Here is a 25,650-nt window from a genome sequence, read left to right on the forward strand (position 1 = left end):
CACTGGAGAAGTCATCACAAGAGAAATGAAAGCACCTAAAAACACAGGGAATGCTGCTATTTGAATTCTTTGGGATCAAGGCTGGGAATGTCACCTGTTGCATTTTGATGAGATCAGTAGCAATTTTTATTTCTTAATATTCTGACCATGAGACACACTTTACATACACTGCTCTTCCTCTCCTTCCCCAAAATCTTGAAATACCGCAGAACTTTCGTGGCACACATTTGCCCATCAGCCTCTCACGTATTGTATTTATCAACTGAGGATAAAACAGCTACAACAGAGACCGCTCCTGTCAGTAGACTTTTTACAATAAAGAACACAAAGCATTTAAAAATATTTCAAAAACCCCAAAACCCCAGAATGCTACAGCAGAAATAGGCCTTCAAATAATCCGAGATATAAATATCCGTGAGCTTTAAGTGATTTCACGTTCGGAGCAGAACCTCTGAAGAAGAAAATAACCTTGATGAGATGTGCTGGTATTACGCTCCCTGCATTTCGCTGGCCCGCCCACCTGCAAGTGTCATTAACATAAGTATAAAGAGAAGAGAGCTGGGCTTAATGTCTGCCTTTTCCTCCCTGTTTTTTCAAAAGCCAGATCTGACACCACAAAAGAGCTGAGGATATTGTGTCGTTAACTTCTGAAACATCTTAGAAACAAGCCTCAGACAGCAGCCACTTGGGATAGGGGAAAAAAATATCCTCCTGCCTGCAGGAGCAAAGATCTCTGTTCAAGGAAAGTGCTTAGGGAAAAGAAAGCAACTCCAGACAAATCTTTTAAGAGGCTTTAAAGTCCATTTTATGTATGCTTGCAACTGGGAGGAATAGTTCCGAATGGGAAGTGATTACAGGCATACAGATCTATTTCAGCGTAAAGGCAAAGAGCAGACCAAAACAACTGTCAAATCGTTGCTGCCTCTGTTATTTCATGTTATTTGAACGCAATATTCATTTGCCAAACCTCAATCTTAGATCTTTAAATTAGCATATAGTAGGGAAACAAGAGCGAGGAGCGAAACGTTTATGCCCAGCTTTATATGCAGAAGAGGCTCTGTCTGATCAGAGCAGAGAGGTTGCAAGATGTAAACATAGCAATTAAGGAACTCATGCTAATTGCAGGCAGTTAATTGTACTGTATAGTGCCTAACTGAACCACTCGCTGGGCTACAAGCCCTACATTGCTGCAGCCTCCTCACAGATCACTGGAGTTCTCCCCAGGGCGAGGTGTTAATCCCCTCACCTGTTCTTCAGTCTGACTTCCACACTCCCTTTTTCATCATCATTCAACTCCAGCTGCTGGCCTCTTCTGTAGGAGAATTATTGACAGAGCTAAAGAACAGTGTCCGTGGGGAACCGACGCGAAACGGGATTTGCAGAATTTTATAGTGTTGAAGTGAATGGTGCTGTATTTTCCTTTTTCTGAGCAGTTTCATACATTACTTCGCACTAAAATAAAAAATGCTTTATGAGAGAGCCCCCTGGCTAGTTAAGGTTATAACTCCACTTCTTCCAATATCAGTTTTGATACTTGCTGAAAGTGGAAACTGAATTCAAAGGAGTAACGCTGCTTTGTAATAATAAGGTAACAAAGGCTTCCCTGCCCAGTAAGTGCTGGCATTTTATCACAGAGCACATCAGTCCCAGCATTGCAACAGAAACAGAGTAGCATACCTAGAAAGTGTATTTTGACGCGACGGAAAAACTTGTGAAAAGTTCTAGCAACTCTTTAGTAACTTGTATTCACTGTTTTTAACAGACCTCTCGTTCCGGTGGGGCAGATATTCACACCACAGGAGAACACAGATTCAGAAACCAAACCCCACGCTGCTCACCTGGGAGATGCTTCCACTGGTGTCAGCTACACTTGCAGGGCTCTGCAAAAATTTAGAAGAGAATTAAATGAGAATCAGATGAGAATTAAGACTCGTTTTAAAAAAATCAACACTGGAAATCACGAAGGTTCCATCAGAGAGCAGCTCAGACATTTGTCTTCCTTTTGGAATTACTTGAAGCACTCTTCCTGCCGAATCTGAAGTGAGAATGTGGATAATTCATGAAATTACACGCTCAGTTCATCTTAATCACCATTCAGCTCTGAATCTCCTGAAATTATGTTTACCTGCAGAACCAGATTAGCTCTTGCTGCGTTATCTGAGGGCAGCACATGCTTTGAATTGGATTTTCAAATACAACAGAGAGAACAATTCGGGAGATAATATTTCTCCAAATGAGAAATCCTCACGAAGTAGAAGATTTTTGACAGGCTGCAAACTAAAATTAAATGCAATGTTAGGGCTTTTTCCTTCCTCACTCAACATAAAGCCTTTGTCCTATCATCATGACAGATAAGATTCTTTTTACCACTGTCTCTCTTAATCAGAAATACATTTTCTTACTGAAATTGTGTCGTAGAATGAGGAAATAATCTGTAATGAAAAATAAAGCAACCACCATTATTTGGCGCTCAAAATTAGTCACGAACAAGCCAATTAAAAGGTCAAATATTCTGCTGAAGGGATTCTGGATCTGCCTTAAGAACGTGATCTGGAGAGTGCTACTCAGAGCGACTGGATTCTTTTTGGTGTTTAATATTTTGTGTGTTGCCCTCTCCCTGCTGTGAGGTGCTATGATGCACAAGAAGCCGCTCAGGAGCAGCACCCGGCACACGCCAAGGGCAAAGACACAGTTCTCTATCCTTAACAACTCCTGCACTGGCAAAATTCCACCAGCTGCTTCTGCTGTGGCTTCAAGTGAGCAAACAGACAAGGAAATTTGGGCAGTAAATACCTCAGGCTAGCGTGTGCGGGCTGCATCGCCGAGCCGAGAGCTGTTGGACCGGGTTTGGAGTTCGTTCTGCTGATGTGCAAGACAAAACGTTAATTGTTGACATCGCACCACGAGGTGTCACTCATACACAACTTACTGTCCTAGACTGAGTCACGGGAGCATGTCAACGCTTTGACAAGGAGCAGGTTTTTTTAAGGAAGGGTGGTCCAGAACACGGTGCCTAGGATCTTTGTTTTACTCAGTGGTGATGACAGATACTCCAGTGCTTTCTGAGCTAACTTTGGCATCAGAAATACGCTAAAACGTTGGCAAATCCCCACCAAAAAAAACAACCAACCACCTCAAAACAGTATTGGAAGTTTTCACTGTAGCTGACCAGTTACTATTGGTTGAAAAGGAAAAAAAAAAAAGAAACGTTGTAGAAATGCGGAAACCTGAGTTTGCAGAAAAAGCTTCTGCAAAAGTTTTGCACATCCAACAACTGTTATGATGCAAATAAACACAAATAATCACGCAAGGAAAGCGCTGTACTGCGTTTCCTTTCAAGCAGCCTCTGCTAAGAAAATTTTATTTGTTCCTCCAAAGCCTGCTAGCAGGATATATAGCAGGATATATTACTGTGCAGTTTGCACTAATGGATGAAAACTGGTAAAGCTGTCCAGCTGTTCTCTGAGAGAAAAAAACCTTTGACAGCTGCTCTATGCCAGTTACAAGACAGTTCTGCATCCCCAGAAGTTGACCGAGGAGGTATTTTAAATCAAGACAATCTGGGCAATTGCACACGCAGGACATTCAGCAAAATGGAGAAATTATCTTACAGCTTTGTGCATGAATGGGTTTTAAGACCCCCTGCCTGGTTTTGTCCGGAGCCTGTCTCAGCTGGGAGCAGGGGCAGGATTCCTTTATCGCCTTTGTCACTTCTGTACAATCGCTTCCTACCACACCCTCCTCTCTGCTCACTTCAGAAACACCAGACACCAACTCCAGCAGGTAGCAGAGTGCCTCAACTGCTGATTAGCGACTGCCTTCTCCTTCCTCCAAAGATAAAGAACCCTCCCGTAAGTGGCACTCGCTGCCTGGGGTTTTTGAGCAAGCGCTGCCCAGGGGATGTTTAGAGCGTGAAGCCTTTGCCAAGCCTCTATTTGAGCACGTAGCACAATGCCAGCTTTGTCCCACCCAACAGGCTTGCCTTTCTTCTTGCAGATAAATATGACTGCAGGACCCTGCACCTCCCAGGAAAAGCAGAGGGCCTGGAACACAGAGTTTGAGCAAAGAATCAGAAAGAAACCCTCTTATGTGCTGGCAGAACAATGGGAAGGGGTGGAGCAACAGCCCTGTGAACATCAAATAAAGAGCAACCGCTCCTCTACAACACCCCTTACCCTCCCACTGCACAGTTGTGAGATGCACCAGCTCCTGAAGGAAATGCTGCTGAACTGGTGGAAGTAACACTCTTGCACCCTCCTAATTGCCACAGGAGGAAAGGAGGACTGAGCCCCAAGTGCTTTAGTGCAGAAACCGTCTTCTGCTGAGCAGCTGCTGGAAATCAAAACGGCTGGGGTCTAAGCCAGAGGGCTTGCATGGACAAAAAGTCTCCCGCCCTGTAAAAACGGGAATTAGCTCTCTTCTGGAGCGTCCCAAAGGGCACTAGGAGCCTCAGGAAAAAGAAACAAAAAAACTTGCTGCATGAAGTCCTCAGTACCCAACACCCTGCTCGCACGGGCCATCACCTGCCTTCCACAGAAACACAGCTCCGTGCTACAAGGTGTGTTAGACCCAGAACTGTCTATTTGCATCAGCCTACAGAGTTTACTTCGGCGCTTCTCTCTTTTGAAGATCTATACGAATGTAAAAATGCAAGGCGGTGTAAACTACAACCACTAGAATGGGTTTCTTGCGCACATGGCAGCTTTTACGCGCACAGCGTCACAGCCCCTAACACGAACACAGTGGAAGGTCCTTTCGTTTCAGTTCCAGTGAACACCCTTAGCACTAGAAGCTTATCAGAACCTTGCTCCTGAGGTGGGCATGAACAAAGGAACACACACTCCCCGTATCCACCCATCCACCCTTTTAGGCAAACTGTTCTTAGAGTCTGGCTGGAACGTGACTTTTTGCTGCGGCAGGACAGGTCCTGTTGCCACACTGGTCATAACCAGCTTTTTGTTTACTCGTCTAAGTCAGAGGTTATAAAGAAAGCACTTATCTCCTTGAACCATCAGAGAAAATTCATTCAAGAACCAAAGGGTTTAAAATGTAAACAAGGACGAGTATCTCCAGCCATCTCTCTGCTGGGATTTAGCTGTAAAACTTGTTTTCAGACTGATTTAGCTCTTTTAACAGAGGAACATTCTTAGAAACAAGTCATGAGTGAGAGCACTCGCGAGCAGGATGAGCCCCTGCTTTGAGCTTTATCTAACTAGATATTACTACACCAGAGAAGAGTTTTACCTCCAGAAGCTGCAGAAACTTCTCTTCCAGGAGGCATCCAGTTAGATTTTTTCAATTTGCTACTGCAAATTTTGTTCTGGAGAGGCGAAATTCTCATCCACCTCCTTGTCTTTAGAAGGTGCATTTTTAGCAAAGCATGCATATCACAGGGAAGGCATAAACGGGATCTTGTAGCTGGCACAAATCATGATTTTTCTACATCAAAACAGTTTTGAAAATTGCACCAAGTCAGTTTTGGAAGAAATGACAGCCTCCTGTATCAAGATTTTAAAAAAAATCTAACTTTTGGGACACACACATCAAGTGATAACCACTGTCAGACGCCTGATACTTCACTGGAGATAATGACATTTAAAAAATAAATAAATTTAGGCAGGGCACTTGTTCTCTGCTTAACTGCAGTAATCGGCAAGAAAAGTCAGTGATTTACTCCTGAAATTCCTTAGGGGAGAGTGAGAGCTTTCCAAAGGTCATAGTCCTGGACTCTTGTCACCCAGCAATAAAGAGCTGTGCGGTTCGCTGTAAAATGGCACACCAGTAATATCCACCTTGTCTTCAAATAATATTTACCAGGATGCTGGTAAAAGCAAGAATAATCAGACGGGCTTCACAGATAGCGCCTGGGGCAGCAGGAACCGCATCGTACAAGAGGGGTCAGGTGGCCAGTGCACAGAGTCCCTTGTTCACAGCAACCTGGACTCCCAGAGTTATGGTGAAATGACACTCGTTAGGCATGTGTGAGTGAAGCTGCTCCTATTTACTCCTCACTCCTTGAGTTTTCAAGTGGTGCTTAAATTCGGAATTTGCATTGCACTTTCTAACACTAGAAAGCCTGGATGCCACGTCACGCGCTTCTGTGGTGCGCCCTTAATTTGCTCTCCAGTAAGTCTGACAATAATGCTGCCTTTTTGTTCTTGAGTTCAAGGAAAAGCCCGAAGGAAAGACCATCCCTCTGCACACCTTGAACCTGCACAGGAAAGCAATATGCTCTCACTCGTTCTGGTTATTGTTCTGAGCATGAGACAATAACTCTTACCACTGAAGCACAATGGATAAGAAAGGAGGCGAAACTCACAGGCTACATTTCCCAGCGCTGACCTGAAGGCACAAATTGCAACACAAATGACAGTTTCAGGACAATATTCTTATCAGCAGGCGCGTAAACATTCTTCAAATTCAGCAGCTCCTGAAAGTCGCTGCAAACTTGCCTCGATGCTGAGCACAGAAAGCCTGATGGAGTTCTGTTTCCACGTTTCTTGCCCAGCCTAAACCCTTGCCCCATGCTCCAGTGGGCTGTTAAAACGATAAAACTGATAGACACCCACACAAAGAAAAACTATTATTGAGAGGAGATTTAAGCTGATGCCTCTCAAGAGAGAACAATTAAAATGCATCCCACATTATGAAACCAGAACTACAATAGTAGACTTAAGACTGGAGCAACTTCATTTGGAATTTCTTGGTTGGTCTGGTTAATATATTATTTTTAAAAAAACAAACCAGTGCTTCTTTTAAACTGTAGTGAAGTTGATTTGTTTAAAAACTATTTTTAAATAAAAAGAGAAAAAAACCCCACTAATGCTCCAAAGGTTTTCAACAGTGAAATTCTCTGTGTGGTTCAGAGCACACTCCATTCGATCATGCAATTAACTTCGTTAGGATCTTTGCCATCCTCCTTGGAAATTGAAGAAGAAGTAATTAACAATGGATGCTCGCTTACCGCTGCGGAAAGCTGCCAGAATGATTGACAGCCTGGAGAGAATGGAAGCGTGTCTGCAAGCGGAGCGGCAACAGCATGAACAGAGCCTCCTGCTTTGCTAACACAAAGATTTGTGCCTTACAGGTGATCAAACCCATCCCGCCTGTGACCGCGGCTGAGACCCCCAGGCCAGGAGCCAGCAAGTTATTCCTAGTTCTTATTTCCACAGAGCATGAATCTGAGATTCTCAGACTTGATACCTGCAAAGGTGCAAAACATTAACACACCATGGGCTGGGCTGGTGATCCCAAACCCTTCAGCACCATCAGTGATTTGCAGGAATAAGATGTGCACTGCTCCTTTCTACAGCATATTCTCTTTTTGCAGGTTGGGTAAGAGCATCTTCGTCACAAACCCCAGAGAAGGAGAAATGTCAGTGCCAACCAAGTGCCCAAGTCAAAGAGATGTTAGGACAGCACCGCACGGCTACAGGCTAAATACCAGACACCCCAATCGGATGTCAGGGATTTTTTTTTTTCTTTTTCCTTCTTTTGTAATTAAAATTAAATTAACTACCTTTAACTAACAACCTCCGCTTCACCTAATTGGAAGAGCTAGAGTGTTGATACCTAAAGGATTGACTGATGCAACTCCTGGCACTTGGGAGTTTTTTCTGCCTTACCAAAATGAGATCGCGCAGTGAAAATGAGAAGGGACCTCTCCTGCAATCATGTATTTGCAACAAGGTGTACTTCTCCACTAGGTCTTCTTATTCTTTTTTCACCCACTTCTTCCAACTTCAAGACTGAGAACGTTAAACTAGACAGAAGATTGCACCATTACTTCGTGAGTCTGACTTGGATTTCTGCTAGGAGCCTAAAACCGTCACCGGCATCGACTGAACTTCCCAGGCAGTTTCTTAAGAAAACATTGCCTTATTTTAATTTGACAAAACCTGTCTTCCTAATTATGTAAAACATAAAGGAAGTCTAAGTGCAAAATAGCAACCTTTGCAGATTCAGGGTTGCCAAAGCAAATAAATCTGAAAAGGGTTTACAGTCAGCAAGACGTGCTTTCCTGGGACTGGAAAAAAGCCCTGAGCAGTTTCGCCCAGGAGTAAATGTGCTTTGTAAAGCCAGACCCACACAAAGACACCACCCAGCTGGAGACAGCTTCAAAACCAAAGGGAAGTCCAAACCAAGCAGAGCATTTGGAAGAAGAGTGACATCACCCAGCAGTAATTTTCTTGATGCCACCCATCAGCAACACTTTATGATGAGTATTCACTAATTATGTTCTCTCTGCTCTCTCTCCACACTCCTGCACCTCGCAAAACGCAACTGGGGACCCAAAAAATTGTACAGAAAGCACAGTTAAATGCAACAAAAATGAAGGGTTAAATTCTGCTGCTGTTCCTTTTAGCAGAGGGGGAAAAAAATTAAAAAAAAAAGATAGTGTGAGTACTCCAGCCCCAAACTGTTTTTGTCTGGATGGATTTAGGTCCTGCTTTGCAGCTCACTGAAACCAGCAGGCAGCCTTGCTTCACTTCGGTGGGCCAAGCCATTAAAAACACCCAGGCAGACACAGAGCAAACCTACCGAGGAACGAAAGCGTGCTGCAGAGCAGAGCTGCCTACTACGCCCAGGGCTGTCTAGACTTCACAGCCACCCCACAACCAGCCGGTGGTTTCCGCAAGAGCCAAGGGAAACCTCCAGGCAAGCTCAGGCCGGAGAATACAGGCCGGATCCCCAGGGCTAAACCAACCTCACGGGTGGAGGGATGGGCACAAAGGCGCTTTCACGTCCCGTTGGCAGGTCACCACCATCTCCGCTCGCCTTCTTATTGCAGATCTCCCTTTTCCTTACCTCCAGCGAAAGTTTCACGTTTCGTTACATAAATCTAGGAATTCTTCCTAGCATGAGGAGAACTTACAAATGTTGGTGCCAGCTCCTGCGCTTTGCGGGTTGCCTCTCGGGGCCCTGCAGCGTGAACACAATGGAGAGAACGGAGAAAAAGTAGCAGGTTGAGGTTTAAGTTTGCAAGAAAAGCTCCTGCTCTGGGAAAGAACAGTTGCGTGTTGGTGTTTAAAGGGGAGTAATTGTCATCAGAAAAATCAATGGAGTTTTACAGGCACAGGCATCAAACGACTGTAAATTTGATGAGCCGACGGATGATGCTACGGTATCAGGGAAGAGCCTCGGCGCTTTGGGAAGTTGAGCGCTCCACATGTCAGCGTTCCTGCGGGGACTGGGACTGTAAAGCAGAAGAGAACATTACAATTTGATGGATGTAGAATTGCAACAAAACAGATGACTTATTTATAAGCAGCACTCATTGCAAAATGAGAATGACACGTCTAAAAGCTAACCCCTCCTATATTAGTCCTGTTACCTTAATGACAGAGACCTAATCATTTGGAGCAAATACCTTAGAGCTGCGTTCCATCTTGCTGGAAGCATCATTTAAAAACAATTCTAACACTTAACTAAGGGACATAAATCACCAGGCTCTGAAATGGGAAGTGCAATTGTCTGCATACTGTTGCTTCCAATCAGTTAGCAATAAAAATATGTCAAGGCTATTAAGACGATAAACACTACATCATTTCTTTTTTTCTTTTTCTCTTGGCAAGGAGCATTAAAAATAAATGACAAAAATGCAAAGCAGCCTTTAGACTTTTCAACAAACCTCATATCAAGCTTTTGTACCCTCCTTGCCCATGCAACCGAGATCACATCTTGTGTTACTGCAGAGAGACAAGAGCAAAAAAGCCTTACTTTTTCTTTTCCCCAGTTTGCACCTAAGTTGTCTCCCTGGCTTCTTCTTTCCACTTCAATTTCTTTTCTGGTTTAACAGCTTTCAGCCTTCAACTGTTACTGTCAGGGAGTTACAGACTTGTGCCTGTAATCCCAGGTGAATTTTCAAGCAATGTTCCCAAGAAGCTTTTGGGGAGATAAGACAGAGGAAAAAAAATTGCAGCAAAAGACACAAGAGACAACTTGAGCACATGGGTTCTGTGAACTTGGATCAATGCGATGGGGAAGGCAGAGGTTGAACCTAAGTCATGATGCTTGCACAAAGCTTGATCGCTTCATCTAGCAAACTCAGCAAAATACTTTGGGGTCTCTATGTGATATTATTTGTTTCATTCTTTATGCGTGACACCAGCCTTCTGGAGAGGCCCACAAGCAGATACGAGATTTCAGTGAACGCAAGGTTTTAGACTCACGATTTTAAGAAACAATTACCCCAGTCTTCCATTTACAACGCACTCACCTTCACATGGCCTTATACGGATACGGGGAGAGCTCCTCTCAGGTGTGCAAAATAGTCTCAAATCATTCCATTGCTGTACATCCACTTCCAGCTCTCCCCAGTTCGCTTCTTGCCATTAGTCACCCGACGGAGTTCAGGGGCTGAAATTGGCAGCGACACTCGGCACTCCCTCCTCGCAAAGGCTGTGAGATTTTCCTGTGCACGGTGGTCAGAGCCCATTTAACTGACAAATCCCCTTTTAAGTCTTCTTGTCTCGGTGGGATAATTTTCTAGGACAATTTCTCTCCATATGCGACACTGTCACCTTGGCTTTGACAACAAAGTTTATTAGACTTCCCCCAGTGCATGCACAATAGGCATTTAAACATTTGGCCTCTCCTTCCTCATCAGCATACTTCTCTAAAAGCAGCATCTTTCTCATCCATCAGGCTACTCCAGCTAGTTGTTTTTTTCCCGAGGGGGAAAGGAAAAGAGCATTAACAAATTTAACCACTAGTATTTCAGACCACATGGCTCAGCATCCCCAGCTCCTTCGGCTCAGCTCTCATTGTTACAGATTGTGTTGGGAACTGGGGTTAAGATCACAAGATCCATTCGTAAGAAAGAAGTCCAACAAGAGTATCAAACTGGCAGAGAGGGGAGAAGAGCACACTTAAATTTAGTCCCACATCAGATGGGAGAAGACACTCAAACCAAGATGATAACTCCCCCTTTAAGTGGTAAGAAATTACCCTGATTATGTCAACCTCTGGTACATCGGGCACTGTTTAGTAGCCTCCTCCTGTAGAGTTTTCTTGCTACTCTTTGAATGAAATTTAAGTGAACAGACGCTCATGTAAAAATCCTGTCGTTTACTCAAGCTGCGTTCTCTGCTAAAGAGTTTCTTCCAGCTAAATGGGTGGCTTCGGCCATACGGTTGTGGTTGCAAGGTGTGAAGAAGAGCCTGGCTCTCCTACTGTAGAAGGAGGCAAAAGCAGTCAGATCTTTTTTTTTCCAACCTTCAGTTCTGACAGAGGTAACGCACCAACTGAGCTGAAACAATGAGCTACTTTGGGTGCTAATTTTGCTCCCTTCCTTCTGTGCTTGAAAAGGAAACACATGAACAACCTCCACCATCATGAAAAAAAAAAAAAGCTCAAATATGTTTATTTTGGCACAATTTAAAAATATACAAATACATTAAATATCAGGGTTCGTTAAAGCCAATTTTTAAAATATCTATAGGTACATATTATTTTGAAGGGAGATAGAAATCAAAACACTACATTACATATTTAATTTGACAGTGCAAACAAATGAGAAATTGTTTAGACCAAGAGTCCACTGGATAAGAAGACAGTAACAAAAGCCGAGCAGTTCCTGAAACACAAAAGAATAGGAAAAATATCTGCTGTGTTTAACGGACTTTTCTGGGATGGCGGGGGAAGATTACGGGAAAGGGAGGGGAGAAGTCATAATTGAGAAAAATTTGACTGCACAGAAGTTAGAGCATTAGATGCTTGACATGAAAAACTAAGTTACAATATGCACTTGAGGGTAAGATAGGGGTCAGACAGTACAATGACATGAATGACCCTTCCATAATTCATGAGTAGAAAGAATATATTAGCAACTAAGCAACACAAGAATGCACTATGGTTAACAGATTTGCAAGCAGAAACTCCCTGCTTTCAAAGGTGCAGTTTCTTGGCATTATTTGCATAGTTACTCCTTTTCCTTAGCAGCTAGGAAAATATTCAGCAACTAATATCAGGAAAACACCCTATGACCTCCAGATATAATTCTACTAGTGGAAAAAAAAGTCTTTGTACTGCTGTGATTTAAAGACATCAAAATGACAGAAACAAAACTGCCACCTCCCGAACTTGGAACACACGAACTATAAAGCACGTTTCATATTGAAAGCTCAAAACGGCACCGTCTGCTGTCTTCAGTTTTGTTCAGTAGAACTAAAAGTTCCATCGTTGTGATAGAAAGACAATCTTAAGTTTCTCCATACAGCAATTCAGGTGGTGGGGTTTGGGTTTTTTTTTTCCTTTTTTTAAATGGGGGTTTCTTCATTGTTTGTTCTTTATCCCCAATCTTTGCCCTGGCTTGTTTGAATGCTACAAAAGATCTCACTACTTTGAGAAGGAGAGAGATAAAAGCAAATACAACTGCACTGAACCTTATGTAAAAACAGGTCTGTTCAATCAGATAAATATATCTCCCCCCCCATCCCAGTTCTCTTTTTTGAACAAGCTTTTAATTGTAGAGAAAAGGGAATCTGGATTAGGAGGCTTAGGCTCTCCATATGGGTGTCATGTCAGCTCAAGGCAGTTATATTCACATTTTCCTGAAAAAGCAAACCGACTGTTCCAGTTTCTGTTCATGCCAGTGGATGCCGCTGAAGAGCTTCCAAGTGATTTATTTAAGGAGCACGGACTCATCACGGAGTGCCAGCTAAACCAAAACAGCAACAGCAACACAGGTAGGTGGGAATGCACAAGCTGCATAGTTACAGTTTCGCATACGGTGACAGCGACACTTCAACCAATTTAGCAACCTCCAGTTTTTCACTCATTTCCCAGTCACCCACTCTTATGCCCGTGCCACCGGGCCTGTGTGTTCACATGGCAACAGAGTCACCCATGCCAGGAAGAAAGTTGGTGAAGGATAGCCTAGCCAAAAAAAAAAAAAAAAAAATTTTACAGCTACTTTAAGTTCCTGATCAAGTGACCACTCAGCCACACAGCTGGCATAAGATGGGCAAGAACAAGCATCTAAGAGCGGACGCTGTTCAGGCTGGCACTTCCAACAAGGAAATCCTTGTTGAGCTCTGTCATAAGGTGCTGGCCTGCAGATGTCAGGCACGTTAACGAAGGGCTTGACCAAAGAAACCCCTTATTGCATTGGCAGAAGTTCACCTGACCCCTCCAGCTCATCGCGGTACTCGCTGCCGTGTCTCATGGACGCACAGCTACGCTGCAGGAATCCTGGTTCCCCTTCAGCTGCCGCAGGAAGGGAAGGAAGCTAGCGGAGACGGTCTTTGCACGACAGACACAGCAGCTCATCCGTTACAAACCCAGAGCAAATGGCTTTGCATCCAAGGACTGAGCTGAAGCCCATTCAAAAAGCTTCCCAGCAAATTCCCACACTTGGGATTGGTCTCCTACTGACCACAGCCTTCAAAAGCACCACGACCAACAGGATCTGGATAGTGGGTCTATAAGTACAGTTAAAAAATAGGGTCAGCTAGGTCATAGGCTGAAGAGGATGCTCCAGGAGGCATCGGGGTTTTTTGCTTCAAAAAGGATACTGCACGTTAAGTATTGTTACTTTGTCCTACAAGTTTAAAGCAGTGGCACTTGGTGTTCGCATTTACTAGAGGATCCTTCGACTCCACACCCTTGAGCAATCCCAGTGTTTCGCGGTGGCCTGCAGCACCGAGACGTTCAGCTCTGGGGACACAGAACACAGCACAACACAGGAAGAAGAAACTCGCCAAGACTGAAAGCGCACCAGAAGAAAGGCAGATTCCGTAAAGATTTTAAACACAGCGTCTGTCGGAGACGAGCGAAACCACAGAGCTGGAATAGTGCATTTCAAGGTCACCAAAGCAGTTCACCGAGCCGGCTGCAGCCCGACATCAGTTCCTTTGCATCAGCCCCCTGCTCCGTTACCATTTGGCACAAACACTTTGACACGGTAATTTGGCTTCCACTCAGGTCAGCTGCTGGCCACGTTTTCCTGGCACTTCAGTGGATTCAGGAAAGGTTCCTTCGACACTGTGTACACTCCTCAAGTCCTCAGTCAAGAAACGAAGGCTAAACATTGCTGACCCTGGTTTCGGAAGAAGAGATGATAGCAGCAGATGCCGACGTCACTAGTGACCGCTCTCGTCTGACGTATCGTGGCTTCCGAACTGAAATGGGGGGCACAGAAAGATCGTTAGCATCTGCTGTATAAGCCTGCCTTTATCATTAATTCAGAACACACATGCCAGCCAACAAGACCTGAGCGACCGAAGTCATTCTGGACCTTAAAAGAATAAAAAAGAAAAAAGCCTCAAACAAAAAAAAAACTGCACACAAAAAGCCTACATAGAGCTGATATAACAAAATTCCAAAAATAAGCTTTTTAACAAGCTTCTAATGGCCCACTAAATAAGTTTGTTACAAACTAGCATTTCCATTATTTCTAGGTGCTTATACTACATGTTCCATTTTCAACCCTAACAAAATCCCCAACCGCTGTACTTTCTGTTTAAACAGACGTCTCAATTAAGGTAAGGAAGTTTCCACAAAGAGCACTGGCTGTCAGTTTAATGGCCAAACCCTCCTTGCCAAGAAGAGCCAACCTACAGCCACCCCTCCACCACACACACAACAAAACAGTATATTCCAAACAGCCTGTGTTATTTATTTCAAGAAGCTGATAAGCTGCAAGCTAGCAAGCCTGAAAAATGAGTTGACCTGGCATTGTCAAGAAGATTCCAATGCTGAAAATAGGTCCCAGACTGAATAATTTACTTTTGAGCACTTAGGAAAAAAATATTGCAGCTACTTGTAAGACTTCTCTATTAGGATAAAGAAGTCGAAGATCTATTTTAGGAGCTGTCAAAGATCTTTTTTAACAGAAAGCACTCCATCAGTACTGCATGGCTACAGGAATTAAAGCAATAAACCCTACCAAAAAAAGTTCTACCAGACAGATTTCACTGGATTTCTGACCCCTCAACAGATTCCACAGTTCCATATCAGGCTTTACAGGTAATTGTTTTGACTTGCTGTGTGCTCTTAGCATATCCACTTGGAGATAGCTTGCCTGCTTTTCTGTAACAGGCTACAGAAAAGGAAAGCGAAATATTTGTAGCAGCATGCCCCAGAGAACAGTTCCTCACCTGAAGAGGTCGGGGGAGGTATCATGGATGCCTGCACAACAAAAGAATGGTCATGTCAAATAAAGTACCTTTTGTCTTGTCAATCTTTCATTAAAAAAAAACACAGGAACGATTTAGGGTTCCAGTAATATTTACTGTGCACCATAGTCTTTTATTGGAGAAAGTAACTCAACAGAATCCGTATGGTCAATACTGATATTTCACTTTTTTCCAGTTTAGATAAAGAATCCCAAAACACTTTTTATTTTTGTTTCAGTCTCTCATACATGAGATTAAGTAGCTCCCTAATGAACTGTTATAACTTTAACTTATTGTTTACTTCATTTTTTATGCTTGCTTGTTCCTATTGGAAGGACAGAATTTACTTACTGTTTCACTAGGCTGGAGAACAGATGCTAGAAGAGAGAGAAAGAGAGAGACTAACCATCATTAAACTAGAAAGCTAGAACTGCTAATTTCCTAAAAATACATGCATGCAACAGACTAGATTATTAAAAAAAAAAGTTTAGTCAAAAACTACCAATCCAGAGCAGTACATTCCAAAATCCCATTAGCAGAACACATTGTCTGTAGAACTCTTTTCAAGATTAGGGAAAGAGAGTTGCAAAGGTCTCCAAGAATGACTTATTTTGCTTTCAAAGAAGGAAGCCACAGCAGAACCTCTTTAACATGAAGAGGCTTCAGTAGGAAAAACACTGCTTTGAGCCAACTACCAGAAAAAAGGCAGTACAAATATAAAACAGTTGAGAAGTGAAAAGGTGCAACTCCTTTATACAAGAGGTTCCTGCCTTTATTGGCCACGTGATAATCATCATCCAGACAGAATGAAAACTAACACGATAATAAGCCAGGGAAATGTTTCTAATGCTTCTTCTTCAAAAGGAGGGCACCGATGCTTTAGCTGCTGGACCAGAATGAACTACCAGTACAAAATGTGGGAGTCAGACCAGCACCACTGAAGCCTCAACACAAGCCTGGTGTCCAGCCAGCTTAGAAACACCACAGCACGACAGCTCTTGACCCACTTTGAAAAAAATGAAAGAAAAACTTGCCCCAGCTAAATGTACTTCAAGACACATGCAGAAGCAACCTAGAGGCTTCAGCAGGGCAGCTGTGATTAGCAGACTAGCAATTCCCATGGCACAGATCAATTTAGACCTTAGGTAGCTACTCGTGTACTTTTATACGAAGTGATATCAGAGACTGGGAAGGTGATATTCCACAAAGCTGCTATGACCAAGTACAACAGTCTTAGCCAAAAAACAGAATTGTACTGCTCCACTCGCCCCTTCTTTTCCTCATTTTAAACTTTTTAAGCTAAAGCTCAGTCCTGTGAGACCCGAACGAAGCCAGGAGGTCTATTTGTTTAGCTGACCTAACCAGTAAACAGCTTGCTTTCAACAGAAGGAGCTCTAACACAGCAAATGCTGGGCTAGTGGTTGTCGTGGGAATCAAAGTGCCTGCAGAGAAGGGCCACAGAGACAAACTTCAGAGACGAAATAAACAATTAGAGGTGTGTTACCTTTGTTTCTTCTGTAGAAAACATTAGGAAGTTTATTGGCACGTTTGAGGTAGAAGAAAGAAGCAACAGACAGAATCAGGAATAAACTGATGAAAAATGTCCCTAAGATGAGAGAGGCTGCCACTTCTGGGCCCCCTGTACAGAAAAAATATATTTAAAAAAAAAAACAAAGGAGAGAGAAAAAAAGACCAGTATTAACTGGAAATGTCTTCTAATAGAAGGGTTAAACAAAAGAGAAAGACCAACTTCCTGATATTCATAGAAGAAAAGTGGTTGGTTTGTTTGGGCTTTTTTTGAAATATACAGACAAACCTCACTGAAACATTCGCAAAGATCTTTCAATATTCATTTCACTATATGAACGACTTCCCTAATCCCACCTGCCACGTGTCAGGAAAACCTTAGTGTCCAGTTTCCTCAAGATAGCCATAAATTTGGAATGCATTGCTCTATTTCTTTAAATCGCTTTCAAAACAAGTGCTGGGAGGCACTCAGCATTGATATTGTTCTTTTGTTCCTTAAATGAAACCTCTTAAAAGACAGAACTTTACTGGCAACGTGCCACTGATACAGCACACCTGACCCAAACCCTCAAACTCCTGCAAAACTCAGGCTCAAAACTCAAGTTAAAGGGTTTCATAAATAACCAGCTCAACCTGTGTCAGAAAAATCACTTCAAGATCACAAGTATAAAATGAAGGAACCATTCGGTGAAATAGTTACCTCAAAATTCAACTTGAAGATTTAAAGATTCTCATTGAGAACAAGACAGGAAAAGTAAAACCGGCTGCTACATTTTAGAATAAAATCTTGGCTACAGAAAAACAAGTTTTACAACTCGTTTCAAGATGCCACGCCATGAAGAGGTTGGTACACAGTGAATAATCCTGAAGCCAGCACTCCATAGCTACTTCCATTTACTCACCTATGTTCTGCATGGACGGAGTTACAGTGCTTATATTCTTTGGGAAATTCGTTCCTCTGATACCAGCTGAAATCAAGAAAAAATTATTTTTAAGTAAACTCCAACAAAAACTACAGATTTGTTGAAAAATCTTAGTAAAAGGCTATTACGCTTCTCTGCAATTATTCAGAATTGTGCAAGACTGACTTCTCCCATGAAAAATTAATTCTTTCTATCACTTTGAGAATGTCGAAAAAAGGAAGGAAACAGGCATCATCCTTTGTCCAAGAATTTTTCCCTTTTTCATTACAAATATTTACAAGGAAGGGAATGGTTCTCATCTCTCAAACAAAGCACACATCCAAAATAAATTCAGGCTTCTTAATACAGATTTTGCCAAGAACTCTGTACAGCCTGGGCTGTTCTGTGCTTTGGAGAAGTCCACAGCAAATGTCTTTCTTAAAGCAGAGCTTAAAGCAACCACAAAATTCAGCATTCACTGTCTGATACAGGTTCTATCCTCTAAGTTTAATCATTTTTATGTTATTTTAAAAACTTACATTGGGCAGATCGATATATTTAAAAAAAAATAAACTAAAAAAATAACTTTTGGCTTCGCAGGTTAGGTAGTCTAACAAGATTTTGATTTTTCACAGCCCCCCACCCCATTCTAGACCCTGCAATGGTTCCACAGCCCTCCGCACAGTTTCTGGAAATTAAACTTCAAAGTTTCCATAGGTTTTCTTGCATGGCCAAAAGCTCAAAGTTATATTAGGACTTTGGAAAACACCGAAGTTTCACATGAGAGGGAGAGGAAATCTGCACCACATGATGCCTTCTTGAACAGTCTGTGTTGGACCACGCGTGCAAGAAGGCACGTCAGGACCAAAAAACCCTCGTTGAAAGAAAGGGTCGGTAAAAAAACTCACTGGTTCTGCACTCGGTCAGGTTGTCAGCAGACGAGGCAGGAAGGGTTTCATTTTTGCATTTAATGCAGCTGCTACTGCCGTCCTCATTCCATCGTCTGTAACAGCCTGCAGAAGAACAAGATGTACAGAAGTTTGAAAACAAGAGCAGCAACACCAGCGGTACTTCCCAGTCTTCAGAAAGAGGTAGAGGTTTGGTCAACTGCTTGAAAACATCTCCTGCTTCCTACTCAGCCACACAAATTAAGGTTTCCTTTCAAAGTGTTTAACCCAGAAAAGATGTAACTTTTCAAGTGACTGTAGAGTCACAAGCCAACAACTCCCAGAGGACAACTCCAGCATAGCTCCAGTCACCGCTTCACGCCTTGTAGTTTTGAGAAAAATGGGAAGCGTCCAACAACCTGTAACTACCCTCCAACAAGATTAAAAAAAGAAGTAGAACTTTACCATTTCTTTTCAGACATCGCACGCTGTCGAAACAAAAATTTAATACCCTTTTAATACATAGTGTTGAAAACAGAAGTAGGCAGGGACAAAGATCCTAGAAACCCAACCAAGCATACTCGGATAGAAATGGTGGTGTCCTTATGGTCAATCACATGAAGCACGGCAAGCTAAAAACACAAATATTGCCACAGCACAGTCTTTTTTTCCCATGCCTCAGCCCTCTCAAGTATTGTACGATTCGTTTCACTTTAAGCACCACCCAAGCCCGTTGCAACTATTTGGTGACAGATGGCGAGTGTTTTCTATCAGTCACCCTACCAGGCAGGCTGGAAACTGATTAAACTTTCATCTTGGCCTATGTCTTCGATGTTCAAATCTCTTGATTTACGTTGAAATGCACATATCGCTACGTCTTTGTCTTAAAGGAAAAAAAAAAACAAAACAGGGCACATCTTCAATAACAACTGAATTTAATGAAGTACGGTTGTGGTGGTTTCACTTGAAGCTTAAACTTGAGACATGAAGATTAGAAGGATATTCCTACTAGATCATATTACGTTCTAAAGGGAAAAAAAAACCAACAAAAACCACCTTACTGTGCTGGCTAAAATCCAGTTCTCTAAGCCTTGAGCCACACTGGTATCAATTACCCCATAAAGCAAACCATTAGTAAGGTGCTGATTTGAAAACAGCTCTGCTGCTACATTTTCCTTAGAGAGAAGCAGCACGTTTGATGCCCACAGTAATAAATTACATGTGACATTTAATCTAAACACAGACCCAGTGGAAGTGCGAAGACTTTCCACAGAAAGAAGAAGGAAGCATTGACACACTTATTTGAATTCAAAAATCTTGGTATATTACTGGTGTATGGCAAGATTTAAGAGAACACAATCCTATACCTTGGAAATAATTGTTCATACCATATTAAAGATCATTTAGAAACAGAATTGAATGCATTAAATGAAGAAAGAGTTAGAGAAGCTAATGAAGCAGTGGCAATAAGTGGTCTTAAAATGCTTTAACAACTGTCAGAAGGAAATGACTGAAGCCAGAAGCAGACCCCAATTTTTAAGTCACTAATTGTCTTGTTACTGTGGGCTCTGAAGCCATTTTTCCCACTTACATTCTCTGGTTTTAAATAAAATGGTCTTACAAAATTAAAAAACAAAACAAAACCAAAACTACCCTTTTGCTACTGCCAGAGAGTGACAAAAGAAGTTTTTAACTCTAATTAAAAGAAAACAAGTCTACACACATGGCACAAGAAAGAATAAGGCATTCTGTGCGAACAAGACAATACTGAAATCATTCTTAATGCTCCCTTAAATACACATTTTCTGGGTTTATGCTCATTATCTGGGCTTTCAGGCATTTACAATAGCTCTTACATAATCCAGCTGCACACTAAATAAAATAGATAAAAGAATAACCTTATTAAGAGTCGTCTATTTTCCTTACCATGCAAGAACAACACTTGTGAGTCGTAAGAAGCTTTACCTTGCGTCTAGAGGAAGAAAGGCTTCAATATGTACAGGCACTAATTATTTTGTTTTCAGTCCCCAATTAACAAGGGGCTGTGCTTTGGTGTTAACTGTCAAACACCACAATCTGGAATTTTATTAAACAGTGACTATACCTGGACTGCACTGGTTGGTTACTGGACAGGAAGTGTTTGAATCCAACATATCCACACAGCATTCTGTTTCTGAAACCTAAGGAAAGAAATTACATCTCACACAGCTCTTAAGTTGGCTCAAATGCTTCAACAACAAAAAAATATCTCCAGAGAGCACAGAGGAATAAGTAGCAACTGTAGTTAACACTGGCTGCAACAACTTCTTTCTGCTTTAAGCAATCTCACAAGGAGAGAACAAGCCAGATGCACCAGCAAGCTGATTCTGACCCAGGAGCTGCCCCCCAAGCCAACACTTTGAGGACAAACACACACTCTGCTGCTGACTTTGGACAAAGCCTCAAGAAATATACTTGCTAAATATACTTGCTAAATTCTTCAGTGAAGCACAGAGGGGAGTTACCCTTCCTGCAGCACCACACAAATGCCCTGAGAGATTTGCTCAGAAATACTCTTGGCAAAAAAAAAAAAAAAAGCCCGTTTGCACGGAATGCCCACATTGCAAGCGATGGCAACTTCCACATCCAGCAGAGCCATCCAGCAGAACTACAAAAACTGCTTCTTCCAGCATTTAACATAAAAGAGTAACTTCATGTATCCTGAAGACATGCAGTTTGTTTATTTTTGGTTTGTTTATGCAAAAACCACCCCCAATTTCAAAGCTGTTTACAAATTACAAGTTGTGACATAAGCTTAGAAATAAACGGTTGTTAGAAACTCCGTGGTTCTTTTGACAGATATTAGTAACATCCCCTACAGACATGGGCATATCCACTCTGTCAATCCGTAGAAGAAAAATAAGCCACAAAACAGGTACATTCTCCTAAAAAACCTCCACAAATTAGTCATAAAAAGAGATGAACTATCCCTGATCAAAAGTAGCAAGACCTGATCTATATTCAGCCATCCAGGTAACTTAAACACACCTAACACAGCCAGTCTTATCGTGTTGCTCAGCAAAACCCATCAAATCCAGGGGCGACAAAGATCAAGGCTATCAGGAAAAATGGTTGGGACTGTCCAAACCGAAATGAGTAGGCTGCCTTCACGCTGTTAGTACATCCTGGGGAGGCAGGCTACAGCTAAGAACCAGAAGACTTATAGATAACATCCTTAAGGCCAGTTTCTTTAAAAGTTTTGTTGATCAATCTCTCCTGCAAGCAAAGTCTTCTGCTCCAAGCTTTTTGTGCGACTTTCAGCAGTGCTCGCTTCAGAGATGCTCAGTCATTTGAAAAGTTAATATTTTGGGTACCCATGCTTTGGATTGTTTGTAGTTAAACCGAGCAGCTTGAAAAGTGGCGTTTTCTGATCACCACGGTGCTTTTTCCACATGGTGTGAGGCATTATCAGTAGCATCCCCGCTGGCCTCCAAGCACATAACTCAAAAGAATTCGATGCTTTAACAGGCAATCGGCCATCATAGCAAATTGACCCTCCGTAACAGTTACAGTTCAGGACCACCAGCAGCAGAGGTCATTTCTGTCGATTAGAAAGTCCTCGGTAAACTGTAACGTGAGAGGAAAGTGATCTGATCCTTCTGTTTTTATAGCATGACCAAAAAAATACCCAAGTACCTACCGAACTTTCAGTAGATTTGCTGGCAACTTCTGCTACGAGTCTAGTTAAGAGAAGGACATATTGCACCTCCATGCCCAGGAAAGACACAGGTCTAAATAAGAACAGGGAAAGAAATTAGAATATCTTATGAATGACAGAGAAGTTCTGCTTTCCCTCAGTTAAGAAACTGCGGCCAACACATTCCTTACATTTGAATGCACAAGTGTTTAAATTAAAGATGCCGGGGGGGAATGACTTACCTTGGCTCGAGATACCGATTTGAGACATTCACAATTTTCCCTCCAGCTGCAGAGGGGCAGGTTTCTGGCTATGGCAGACTGCGGTTGCTAAGAGACCAGGAGCCTTATCAGTCTGCTCCAAACTGGGCCACGCAGAGACTGTTCCACACCCAGGATCTAAAAATCAATGTGATTGCACTAGAATGGTAACTGCCTGGCACCACCGCTGATAAGCCTCCCCGCGGTCCCAGGCTCCTCTGGCTGCAGCACCGAGCTCGGATGGATTTGCAGCAGGACAGAGCACGCACCACTTCCAAAAGGCAATGCTGGAATTAATTTCTCCCACGACAGCGCAGTCACGAAGCATTAATGAAGCCTATCTGTTAATAAGGAATATTTCTCAGTTCCTTGAGAGCAGAGTATTTTGGACAGTCTGCTACAAGCCCTGCTTTTTTTTTTTTTCCCCTCCCCTCTGCTTTTGCCATGTAACTCCATACATAACCTAAAGAAAGTTCATTTTTCTTACATTAGATGGCTCGGATAAACTAAAAGGTACCGTGTCATGCTTGATCGGTGTTGTTCAGACACTCCCTGTGTCAATATTGTAAAAATCTGCATATTCTCTGGTCAATATAATGTTGGAAGCTACATCCAGTTCTCAGAATCTGCAGCACCTGCAGCCTAATAGCTTTAAGACAACATAGTCTTTCAAATTCTACTTAAAACATGGGGACAGACAAGGTCTCTAACCAGAGGGAAGTGTCCGAAAAAAAGCCTTCAGCTGCCGGGGAAAAACTCCTTTAGCAACACATCTCAAACTGAGAATCGTTCAATAAAAAAAAAAAATCTAGGGGATGAGTTTTAAATAACTGCAAAAGATGTATCATGACCCTTGACATAATACCTGAATATTATTACCTGTAAATATTAAGAAAAGGCAGACGAAAAAGGCATTTGTCTCAACAAGTATAATCTTGTTATCTAGAAAATTACTTAATTTCATGTATAAGTTACACTAAACAAGAACGCATTTGTGAAACCAGCCACTTCTAAGGGCCCAGTCCTCCCTTTTGTGAGTGCAAACAGCCACTCAGCATAAGCTCAATATTGTCCATATTTCCATTCCTGAAATAAATCGAGATGCTAATCAACAACACTGTTGCATTTATGGGCAGATACTTGTTCCCAGGCACTAGTGATTCTAACAAACTGGAACATCTGCCCTGCAGCTGTTCCAGTAGAAATAGGACACGAGATCTATTTGTCCTCAAATCATCAGTCAATACTTTTTATTTCTGTGCAAGAGAGACAATATCTAATCTTTACATAGATACATATTCATTGTCTTGGGGTGGTTTTTGTTTGAATCAGTTTTTAAACGCAGGAAAAGGGAAGCAGAGATGAACAAGCCGCTTTAAAGCTTCCAAACGTGTGAGAAAAATGTTATATTTACTCAATTTACATTTTAATCCAGGTCCCAGAATCACTTCTTCACATCCTGCTGGGTTCTCTATCAGTCAGTAAAAATTAGAAGCCTATTAACATAATATATAAATAATATCTGGCTGAGTGAAATGAAAATTCAAGCCATGAAGGTAACACGACATATTTACATTTTAAGCTAATGCCCACAGAAAAATATCAGACTTCAGCATCCATATTCTAATAATAATAAAAAACCAACATACAGGTATAGTGTTCCTAAGTCTGGTTGTTCCACAGGTCTGCAAAGTGGGAAAGAGCTTGTGGCTTGTAAGTCAAAGGATAAATCAAGTGCAGAGCTCCCAAAAAAGACAACTTCGAGAAGGGGTTTTTACTGTTAGTTGGTCTCCCCGTACAAAACCATAACACAACTCCTTTTACTGCTTTCCAGCCACGAGTCGATCATAACCACTCCACTGCCAAACTAATAAATATTTTACACTATAATTTTTAACTTTAGAAAGCAAAAGAATCCCGAGAGCCTCCCAGACATGAGTACTAACCATGCCTCAGAATGAGGTAGCTGAAGTTCTAGTTTTTAACTTAAGCACGTGAATTTGATCAGGCTCAGACACCCACAGCAAAACAGTTTACAAGCCCACAGAATATGTTTCATGTTTGGCAGTGTTTTCTCTTCAGATTAACGGGAAAAGAGATAATGTCATGCACAAACCGGAGCCCAAATTAGAAAGTATTTATGCTCGAGATGCCAACACAGTTTTGAGAGCACAGACATTTTAATTAAACAAGTATTTCGCACCAGAGCTCCACATTCGAAACAAATCTCAAATCACTGTCAACTTGGAGCTCAAGTGCCACAATACACAGAAGCTAAATACATCAATATTCACTAGGGGAAGTCTTGTTGCTTTTAAAGAATGCAAACAATTCATGGACGTTAAGCCGTAGAAGGCTCTTTCCTCTAACTCCTGGAAGCAAGTGGGTTTTAATTCATCTCTGTATCTACTCTTTCTGTTGCATTATCAGTGCCTTTCTTGCTTAAAGTGTTGCTAGAACACCACTGGTGCACGGTAACTTTTCCAGGTACACGGGGAAAGACGGTAGCAAAAAGAAACGTTGGTCGTTTTACGATTCATTCAGATCAGAGTCGGAAACCGTATCACACTCATTCTGCTGCCAAAAGGCTTCTCAATTCTGATGTGACCTCGGATTAGTCATGAGAAAACAGCGATACCAGGAAAGTCAAAAGGCAGTCTCACCAACCACAGACTCGTAAAGGCCTAAACTCTCACCTACCAGCTCCTTCAGAGGTATGAACAACAACCCTGCATCCTCCTCAGCGAACAGAGCGCTTGTGGTTAACTGCTATTTCCCATTGACACGGCCACTGTTTCACAATAAACCTGCAAGGTAGAAGAAGAGATAAAGGTCCTGCTTAGAACCATCTTTTATAAATTCAAGCTGAAGGAGGACCTGTTTTTCCAGCTTTCTTAACATGCAACCACAAAAAAACCTACTACTCCTACCCTTGCATCAAAATGATTATGTAACAGGCCGGCAACCAACAATTAAAAACACACACCTTGCGCTCAAGACAATGGAGATAACTACTTTGAGCCAGGCTTTGCTTCAAAAGCAGTCGCGTACCTGGAACGTGCCTGGATCAAACTCTAATTAACACCAACATTTACATTGTTCAGGCAACGAAACTCCAGCAGTAACACCTTCTGCTCTTGCAACAGTTGCTGCAGACTGAAAAACCAAGAGCAGAACCCAAGAGTGGCCCTTAGCAGCTACACACTGCAGGGAAAGGTGCATTGGAAACCAAGTACATGCACGGACAGTTTAGGCTTGGTTTGATGCGTTTGGGGTTTT

At 42.2% G+C, this 25,650-nt stretch overlaps 1 protein-coding gene across 1 annotated transcript; it reads right to left on the minus strand.

The window, feature by feature from the left end:
* Positions 1 to 13,513: 13,513 nt before the first annotated feature.
* On the minus strand, positions 13,514 to 22,428 carry LOC104277898 (chromosome unknown open reading frame, human C1orf159). Its single transcript, XM_009874689.1, has 9 exons — positions 22,354 to 22,428; positions 22,115 to 22,205; positions 20,540 to 20,615; positions 18,457 to 18,561; positions 17,549 to 17,614; positions 16,624 to 16,758; positions 15,471 to 15,496; positions 15,102 to 15,132; positions 13,514 to 14,123 (listed from the first exon to the last, which is right to left on the minus strand). The coding sequence occupies exons 2-9, from the start codon at positions 22,184 to 22,186 to the stop codon at positions 14,026 to 14,028; spliced, it is 609 nt and encodes a 202-aa protein (XP_009872991.1). The 5' UTR covers positions 22,187 to 22,205; positions 22,354 to 22,428; the 3' UTR covers positions 13,514 to 14,025.
* Between the last annotated feature and the right edge of the window lie 3,222 nt (positions 22,429 to 25,650).

This window comes from Apaloderma vittatum, unplaced genomic scaffold (genome assembly GCF_000703405.1).
Source record: "Apaloderma vittatum isolate BGI_N311 unplaced genomic scaffold, ASM70340v1 scaffold9268, whole genome shotgun sequence".
Classification (NCBI taxonomy): Eukaryota; Metazoa; Chordata; class Aves; order Trogoniformes; family Trogonidae; genus Apaloderma; species Apaloderma vittatum.